Source organism: Uloborus diversus, chromosome 7 (assembly GCF_026930045.1).
Source record: "Uloborus diversus isolate 005 chromosome 7, Udiv.v.3.1, whole genome shotgun sequence".
In the NCBI taxonomy this organism is placed as follows: Eukaryota; Metazoa; Arthropoda; class Arachnida; order Araneae; family Uloboridae; genus Uloborus; species Uloborus diversus.
Genome location: NC_072737.1, coordinates 140,839,019 through 140,849,045, shown reverse-complemented (window position 1 = coordinate 140,849,045; position 10,027 = coordinate 140,839,019). Strand labels below are relative to the sequence as shown.

Here is a 10,027-nt window from a genome sequence, read left to right as displayed (position 1 = left end):
TTGATCTTTGATAAGATGTAAAACTTTAGTTGAAAATAAGTTCCTAATTTAAACTACATCCAAAATAAAAACATTTAAATGAAATAAAAGTAAGAAATTTTTTTTTGTGTGTGTACTATAAAATAGAAATAGTGTTTCCAAGCACAAAATCGCAACTTTATTAAAATTTTGCACTTTAAAAGTTATATTTCCAAAAAAAAAAAGTGAGATTTCTTAGAGTTAATGATAAGTAATAACAGCCTTAAACTTACAGTACTGCTAAATGACTTTATGGATAATTTTACGTAATAAAATAAATTTAGAGAGAGTTGACTTGAATTAGAAACAACAATTGTTAGCAATTTATGTTAGATTTTTTAAATACTCCGAAGCACAAACACTATGATTGACCATTCACGAAAAAGTCAACCCTTTGTCATGCACGTGAAACTTCATATATTTATCATTAAAAATTAATAATTTTAAAGGGTAATGACAAAATCTTTTGCTAAAGAAGTCATGCATAAGTTTGTAATTTGTAAAGCAGAAAAAAGTTGTTCTTTAATATTATGAAGTATTATTTTTAATGAAATATATGAGGCGTCACGTGCAGGACAAAAAATGACCATTTTCTGTGGAGTGGCCCTGATGTAGATATAAATTGGTGGTAATTTAAAAAATAATATGAATTACAAGAATGAATAACTAATAGCAAGACCTTCAAAAACCATCTTCATAAAGGAAATCTTTTATCAGATGTTTATAACATAAAAAAATAAAATAAATAAACTATTTTGACGAATACTATGATACAAAAAAATTTTACAAATCGATATTTACATACATTTCACAAAAACGTTGACAATGTCTTTCACAATCTCACTCAAATGATGATTCATCTAAACATATGTACAAAAATGTACAAAATTAATACATCAGAAGAATAAAACTTTCATTTAAACCATTAATTTAAGAGTTGCCTTATGAAGTACAAATTCGAGCAGGTGTACAAAATCTGCTACACAACTAACATTTCATGCGAAATAGTCTTTAGTACTGGTTAATTCCAAAAAGCCTAACCATGTGGAACTGAGGTAGCTTTGGCAGAAGAACAATAACTAGAAACACAAAATTTACTAGAAAGTGAGTAGAATCGTATTTCGTGTAAAAACTGGTAAGGAAAAACCTGAAAAAGAGAAGTTTTTTCAATAAAGATTTATTGCCTAAAAATTAACTTCTTATCTAATCATGAAATCATCGAAATTTTCACAAAAATGTTCAAACCAATTCGAAAGAAATGCATTGAATATTCAGACCTTGAGGAGAACATAATAAATAAAAAGCAATTATTACTTGAAACATTAAGTGTTTTTCTTTTACTTATCCTGAGTACTTTTGCATGAGGAATCCACACCTGCTTCCAAAAGTTTACTCTCATGTATAGTTTTTTAGTTGTTATAAGGTGAATATTTTTATGTTAGTTCAACGTTGATTTTGATTATACAACACTTTTTAAACAGAAAAATATAAAATTATGCACACCAGATTCTAAATTCAAGGTCATGTCCAGGGGGGGGGGGGGGGAGTTTGGGGGTTAAACCCCTTTCAGTAGAAAAAAATAATAACAAGCAAAATAAAGAAAATATAGAAATTCAAATTAAATTTAGCATTAATGTTTGTGTCCACTAATCCTTTTTAAAAAAAAATTTCTTGAAATTTAGCTGAAACTTAAAACTGTCCCCTCTTCACCAACAGGAATCATATTTTGGAAACCAATGGCAAAAGAACTGCTGAATAATTTCATAATACAAAGCATCCACTGCGAGCAAAATGCTTCCTATAACGTGGTTATGATGAATCTGGCATTTCACAAAGAGAGAGAACTGTTACCGCAAGGAAAATACTTAGTGATTAATAATAAAGCTTTGAGTCTTCAATGAACTCCTTCCTATTTAGTTTATTAAGCATTTTTTCATGGTATTAAACCAAATATACCTAATATGTTATAAAAGAATTTTGTTCAAAACTTGACAAAGTGGAAAAGAATGAAAAAAACCTTGAAACCCCTTCTCTTATAAAATCCTGGACACGGACCTGCCTAAATTAATAGTCATTTTAGTTTTTGCAAAAGTTGTGTAAAGTATTGTAGACAGCATTTGAACAACTATTCTCTGCACTTGACCTCTGATCCCAGCTAAACAGAAATAGCTATCAGATTACCACAGTGGGTCTCGAGGAAAAATTCTGCAACCAATGTGAAAGAAAGCTATGAATATATGAAGAAAGTTCTAGGCAAGTCTCAGCATAAAAATTTTATGCAGAAAAATTACTCTTAGCATTAAATTGGGTTTAATGAAAAAATTTGCAAAGTTTACAGACAAAAATGTAATGTTTTTGTACTTTAACTTAATTTTCTCAAATTTAGTGATGCAAAAATTAAACGAGACTTTTTCATAGGACCACAAATTAAAGAACTTAATTTCGCCTTTTTAAAGGAACACAGGTTTGGATGATTCTTTCAAGGATGCAGTGGAAAACTTCTTATGAAATTAAAAGCATGAAAGTTGCAGATATATAGTGGATGAGAGGCTGAAATCATTTGAAGAATTAGGCTGCAATATGTCTCCAAAAATACTTTCTTCACTCTTAATTGAATTTCTTCCCAAACAATTGGGCCGCAGTAACAATGTATAGTGGGCAATTCTATTAGAACATTTCAGTAATAAAAAGATACATCAAGAAAAGTATGTAACAAGTATGCTTGCAGATTATTACTGACTTCATTATAGAACCTTCCAGAGTCAAATTACGCCAGACAGGCCAAAAATCAAACTCTTTAAGTATGGTGAACCAAGGGGCACCAACTCTGGGGCTGATGCGACACTCAAGCACATGCAGGAGGCGCACACAGGGGGGGGGGGGAGAAGGGATACCTGTTGGCCTGGGCTTGAGCCTGAAGAGGGCCCAATATTTTAAAAATTAGGCGTGAAATATAGGGGTATACAATATGGAGGAGAGCCTGGAAAAGTCATTTGTGACATTCGCCAAAATTTCTGTGCACGTCCCTGAGCACACCCTAAAAGATTTGTGGGAATGCCAAACCAACAAGCAGAAGAAATAAGGGAATATGAGTATAAGGAGAAATTCTCTTTTCCTCAATAAGGATGACCTCCAGACTATAGAAATATGCAGCGACAGAAAACTGCATGCGGGATATTCTTTTTTCCATTTTAATAGCATTAATGCCAAAAAACTCCATCTTTCATGAAATTTACTTTCTTAATGGTGACTTAAATACGTTTTTTTTTAACTCATTTATTTGCTATATTTGCATCTAATGTATTTTTCTTACACATGCGAAACATTTGAAAGTCACTAGGTCACTTCATATTTAATACTACCATTTTGGAAAGCAATCCTGGAATTCCCAAGAATCTTTTTTTCTTGTATACTACATTATACTTCATCCTTTTTTGTTAATTTCTGAATTTAATTCATTAATTTGATTTGATATTTTTTCTGCATTTCTGTAAATGCTTTACTTTTATGCTGTTTTAGAAATATTCAAGGTAAGTTTTTTTTTCTAACCTCACAATTATATTATTCTTAGTGCATAATATAATTTTTTTTTTTTTTTTTAAATCAATTTCTCTCGTAGTTTAAAAATATCAGTACAAATTTGTCTTTGTTTAGTTTTATATATTTATTTACGTATTTTTTTAACATTCAGTTAAGCACTTGCATCAAAAAAAGAACAAATAAGCTATTATGTTCATAATTTTCGCTAGCATTTTCTTTGGTAAAGTACTGCTTTAATATTTGTGTTGGTCTACATACTTGTGGAATTGTTCTATAGTAAAAACCTAAAGTAAAAGTAGATAATTCCCATTTTAGTACTTCTCATTTAAAAACTGAAGCATTTTCTTGAAGTTTACCATATGAAAATTTGCCAATGTTCACCCCCTCCCCCCCATTTGGACTGTGTTTGAGCACCCCCACAGATTTTCAAAACCCAGCACCACTGCTGTGAACATTACTTGATTTCCCCTAGCACTGACTCCATGGGGTTTTCCACTTCAGAATTTAAGAGGACTGAGATGATGGTGTGTCAAATATGAGGGGAAAGTTTGGTGGCCTTCAAAAGTTGGGTTTAGTTTTATATACAAAAGCAATAATGTCCACTTCAGGGCTCAACACAAAATAAAGCTGTAAAAATGTCCCTTTTGGCAAGTGACATGGTTTAATTGAACCATAATATCCCATTTGTATACCAATTTTTAGATTTTTTTACCTTAAAAATGCCATGTCAAATATTATTGGTTTGTGCAATATGCACGATAAAATATGTAAAATGGCAGCCTTTTTCAAGGTAAAAATCTAAACCATTTTTGGGGGAGGCAGCCGTACCCTCCTTTTCCTGGAGGGTGATTACCATGCCCTTAGACTACTAACGAAACTGGCCTACCCAATAACTTTAAATTCCAAAAATTCTCTTATACAAGTTCATACACACACAGGTGTTCAAAAGTAGGGTCCAGTTTAGAAGTATTTGTACATGTGTAAATTAAATGATGGAAAATACAAACACCCATATTCAGTAAAAGAAATAGTTCTACATACCTTTTTTAAAAACATGTCTCATTCACAAATGACCGTAAAACATTGCATATAGGTAAATTATGTAACAAAAACTAAGAATCACTTGGTGACAATAACTCAATTTTGATAATAAGTGCAGATCAGACTTCTGAGCTTAATACAGCAGAGTAAATGTGACAAATACTTACAAGATAATTGGCACAACTGTCAAAAATTTACGAGTAGCTGTGAATTGTTCACCATTATCAATTTGCTCCCAGTGGGTCAGGTATCGAACTTTACCTTGGTCCCCAGACTCCCAAGGTGTACCTTTGAGAATGTGAAGTATGATAAACATAGCCTGAAAAACAAAAATAAAACTAAACAAATGCTTTGACAAAACTTATTGCATTTAAAAAACCAAAACAAGAAGTTTATCTTATGTAAACAACATATTCAGTATCAATATTTAAATTTAGACTGCATGTCGTTGAATAAATTTTGGAAGAATTTTTAACAAATCTTCAAAAAAGGAATGCTTAAAATAAGAGTGGGAGATTTCGGCTGAAACTCCTAGCACTCTGATGATAGTAACTGTAAGCATTAATTATGACTATGTGACGAAATTTTACTCTTTTTCAGTAACATTGGGTTAAATAGCTGATTTATGTCAAGTTGTTCCTGCTAAACATAAATATATAAACTGAATTATTGTAAAACATACCATTTTAAAGTTATGACAAATTTAATTTAAATAAATGGCTGAAACCTGAAATTTTTAAATCAAATCTAAACATGTTCATTTACTCATATTTTGAATCTCAATGCAAATATAGTCTTAATACACATTTATAGTGCTGGCCAAATTATTAGACTAAAGAGTTTTTTTTTTTTGGTTTTTTGTTCACTATTTGTACTAAAATACTATTTATTTTACTGTTGAGATACAGTACATACTGTACACTGATTATTACGTTATATTTAGCATAAATTAATGTTTGCAGGTGGCAGCACTGTCTGCTTTGTTTATCTACCTACCAGGAACATAACCTTAATCAGCTTAAACAGTTCACTTGTTCTTTTTATTAGTGTGCTCTGTTATATTTAAGTTAGTTCTAGGTAATTAGTGAGTATGTGTATGTGAGTATATATAATAGTGATTATAAACAATTTTTTACCTCCTTTTTAAAAAGTTAAGAAATGGTGTAAACCTTGTGAAAAATATGCCAAAAAGACTTAAAATGCTCATCAAGAACAAGTGAAAGCATACTAAATATTAGATAATTATTTCACTGTTCGTTAATGTGTCTATAGTTATGTAATCAATAAAGAATTAACTTTTAAAACAGTCTTAGTCTAATAATTTGGCCAGCACTGTACATACATTGTGAGGAGAAATAGCACAGGTTTAGCACTGAGTAGAAAAATAAGCCACACGTTATAAAAGAAAATGATGATACTGTGAAACCTGAGTATAACAATACTATCCATAACAATACACTTGTCTATAGCGATATTTTCCTTGGTACCAGCGAAACGTCAGCAACAAATAATCAAACGGTCTAAAACAATAACCTGTCTATAAAAATATTTTTTTTAGGGTCATTCTCCTGCAATGTGGAATTTTGCAATCCTGAATTTTTAATTTTTGAACTTTTCTGTCTGTGTTTTCCAAACACAAGGAAGAGAATTTCGTTTTACGTGGCATTTTAATAAAAGAAATTACTATTTACATTTTTAAAGCAAAAAGTTAGTGACTAAACTGAAAAATTATATGTGCAAGAAATAATTCAACTTAACTGAACAGAAACACAAAGGAGACTGACTCTTTGAACTGTAAGAACAAACTAATTCTCAAACCACACACAAGATAAGCAATATAAAAATAAATATTACTTTTTACCTGGGGACAAATCATTTAAATTTTGCTCTAAATAAATTTTCTGAACCAAGTGTTTATATTTGGGTTCAAACTTAACACAGTGTATTTATTTTATTTCAATTAGCTCTGATACCTCTTACCCCCTCCCCCCACCGGGTTCATATAAACTTTTCATTTCTTTTCAAAGGGGAAAAAATCAAAAGCATCAGATCATATTCCTTTCCCCTAACTCTTTTCTGTAAAATTTGCTGTACAGCGATTTTTATTTTCCTTCTTATTTTATTGTTATATATTTTTTTGCAGAAGAGGAATGATTGCAAGACAAAGTACAGATAAAACAAATAGCTTTATATTGAGCATGTGTTTAGGCACCCCCTACCTCCTTCTCCAGAAAAAAAATCCGCAGCAGCATAGGTTTTTCTCTGTTCCTTTTTTAGAGAAAATTTCTTAGGGTCTACAAAACTTATTTTATCCTAAAATATAGGCAATAGCATCATGAAAAGTTTCATTTTTATGTTGAATTTTATTTTTCTGCGTAAGTAAGGAATAAATAATGAAAATTTTAGGAAATTTAGGATAAACTTGAAATTTTAGGATTTTTAGGACAACTCCTATCCCTGCTTTTCACTCAACATTGCAAGATTAGAAGGGAAAAATCAAAATGAGAATTTTGAACAAAGTTTAGCACATCATCGTCTCACATTTTTTCAACAAATTTTTCATGAAAAACTTGGCATTTTCAGTTTTATGATTGACTAAAAATCCTCTAGTTACCTCCTTTTGGAGACAACCATGCAGCTAGTTCTTTTTAGGCGAGTTTTTCATCAAGGTCATTGTTTGTCATAAGTTTTCTTATTTGTGGGTGAAAAAAGCCTTCTTTCTTTTAATTTAGCATCATTGGGGAAAAAAATACTTTTCATGCACAAAAATCTTTTGCCATTTTCATCCATAGCTTTGACAAAACTTTTCTTCACACCAAGTTTCATATATGCAACAAAAACATTAAAACAAAATATTCTACTAAACAATAACGGTTGCAGATGATATTTTTTAGTCTATACTAAATAACTGTTTATGCTTCTAACTAGAGGTACCTGCACGGCTTTACCTGTAGTTGAAAATTAAAAGATCATTTGGTTTGCCTGTATATTTGCAAATAATGGATGATGAATTTTCTGGCCCATGTTATGGTGGTTTGATCGTCCACGTTATAGTGATTTGCTAGTCCACATTATGATAATTTTGCTCGTCCATGTTATAATAATTTGTTCAGGTAAATGTTCTTAAAATTGGAATAAAAAAGAACAAAATCGAATTTTTGGAAAATCGCTTTGAAATGCATACTCCCATGCTACAAAATTTTGTGCCAAATTTCATGAAAATCGGCCGAAAGGTCTAGGCACCATGCGCATCACAGACATCCAGAAATCCTGATAGATATCCAGACTTTCAGCTTTATTATTAGTAAAGATTATTGAAATAAATATGAAATTAAATGATGTTTATCGCAATATAAATGAGGGTGAATGAAAATGTTATTGTGATGCTATAACTAAGAAATGTGACCTGTTAGACATCCATATCATTTACCAATTCAGGTTACAATGAAATAACTAATTTATGTTAGAAAAAATCGTATCACAAGGTGTGTTTTCAAAAAACAAATAAATAAACAAAACTTGCAGTCGCCACATACAAACATTTATTTGGTAGGGGGAAAAAGGACCTCCAAAAAATTTTCAAGCAATTAAATACAAACTTAAACTGGAAATAGGGACTAATGACCTCAAAAGTATTCCTTTTTCATTAATAGTAACCCACCAATATTAAAAGTAAATATATCAAATGTAAACCACCAATTAATCTTCAACCTTATACAGTTAATCTGAAAAACGGAAAAAAACCTCAAGCCCGTGGGGGAGAAAAAGTAAATTAAATATTTTGTAACAATAATCAGCATAACACTTGGCTTTCTCAGCTCATCATAAAAATTCAAGACATTTATTTATTCCTACACTAAAATAAGATTAATTAAAACTGATGAAAAGTAATTTTTTAAATTCAAATTTCAGAATTGTACAGCATCATAGGTTCTATTTTATTAGCAGATAAAGAGTACAACTTAAATAAACTTACAGTGTTATGGCTAACGTTGGTGAGAGTCCAAACCCAAGCAACACTAAAGAATGGAAAGCTAAGTAATATTAAATGCAACAATAGAACAGCAATTGTATATGTAAGCCACATTCCTCTGCCATTCAACCAAGAACTATTTGGATTCACTTCACTTGGTGTCCCTCCTAACATCATCTTTAAATCAGATCTATATAAAATGAAAAATAAGTAAATAAATAAAGGTTTGCACTATAATGACCAAAACACAATTAACATTTCACAGTCAAAGCTACAAGACAAATACCAAACACCTCACTACATTACGACATCCAGAGACTGCAGACATTGGTATCATCAATCTGGAATAGCCGTACAACAGCCGGAGGTAATAAATCTCTCTTAGGTGCTGAGGTTACCCTGACACTGAAAATGTAGCACACCACTGAATTATGCATTGAAGAAGTTTTTACTCTTCAATGCATTTTACTCACACTTAATCCTCTTAGTCATTCAAAAAGCAAAAATAACTCTAAACCAAGCCCGGATCTATAATTTTTGTGTCCCCCTGTGAAAATTCAGCAGGGCTCCTGAATGTTTACTGAATATCTATGCCACTAAGGTCTGCAGGCCCTTTAGTTCCCATGCCCCCCCCCCTCCCCTGCATTGCGGGTACCTATATTCGGACCTGTTCTGAGCACATGAGGATCTCATATGGTGTGTTCATTTTGGTTATGAATACGAATATTTCCTTTTAATATCAAAAAACATATAATTTATGTAATAAGTTACAATTTCATTGCTATTTTTCTTTTAAAAAGTGGGTGCCTGCAAAAAATAAATAGCCCAGGGCCTTTCAAGAGCTAGGGCCGCCACTGCTAAAGCACATAATTTTTGAGTTGAAAGACCTAAAAATTTTTTTATTGCACATAAGAAGAAAATAAAAAATATGTATTTTTTAAAAACAAATTCGAGTGTGAAAATCCTCTTTAGAAATCAGAAAACCCAAAAAAGTTAATTCAAACAGGTTTATACTTTGACATACTATAAGGAACAAATCTCTCAAAAGCTTATCCAATGGAAAGTTTCACTATTTTGCCACGGGTCACTTGCATTATTCAAAATATTTAAAAATAATGTATGTTGATAAACATATGCTATAAACATACACTGTATGCTTATGTTTGTACAAATCAACAAACGTTTTTAAAATATGAGCTAATTATTTGAATGTACGAATCAAAACAAACCTATCAGCAACTTAAGCAAAATTACTCTTGATATTTTAGTCAAATTACGCCATTCAGTATTGAGGTTTATGAAGCAACTTTTAACTACTTATTAGTAATCTGATATGAATAGAAAGCATAAATGAAAATCACAAAAATTTATCATTTTGCTGTATTTCGTGGTTAAAGTTAAAACAGTCATTTAAATTGGATTAGAAATTTATTCTTTACAATAGCTACAGCAAAG

The 10,027-nt window shown here is 30.9% G+C and overlaps 1 protein-coding gene across 1 annotated transcript; it reads right to left on the bottom strand.

Moving 5' to 3' along the window:
- Window positions 1-780: 780 nt before the first annotated feature.
- On the bottom strand, window positions 781-9,886 carry LOC129226085 (ORM1-like protein 3). The gene is made up of 4 exons (XM_054860676.1): window positions 9,802-9,886; window positions 8,576-8,762; window positions 4,767-4,918; window positions 781-1,165 (listed from the first exon to the last, which is right to left on the bottom strand). Exons 2-4 carry the CDS (start codon window positions 8,747-8,749, stop codon window positions 1,030-1,032), a joined length of 462 nt encoding a protein of 153 aa, XP_054716651.1. The 5' UTR covers window positions 8,750-8,762; window positions 9,802-9,886; the 3' UTR covers window positions 781-1,029.
- Between the last annotated feature and the right edge of the window lie 141 nt (window positions 9,887-10,027).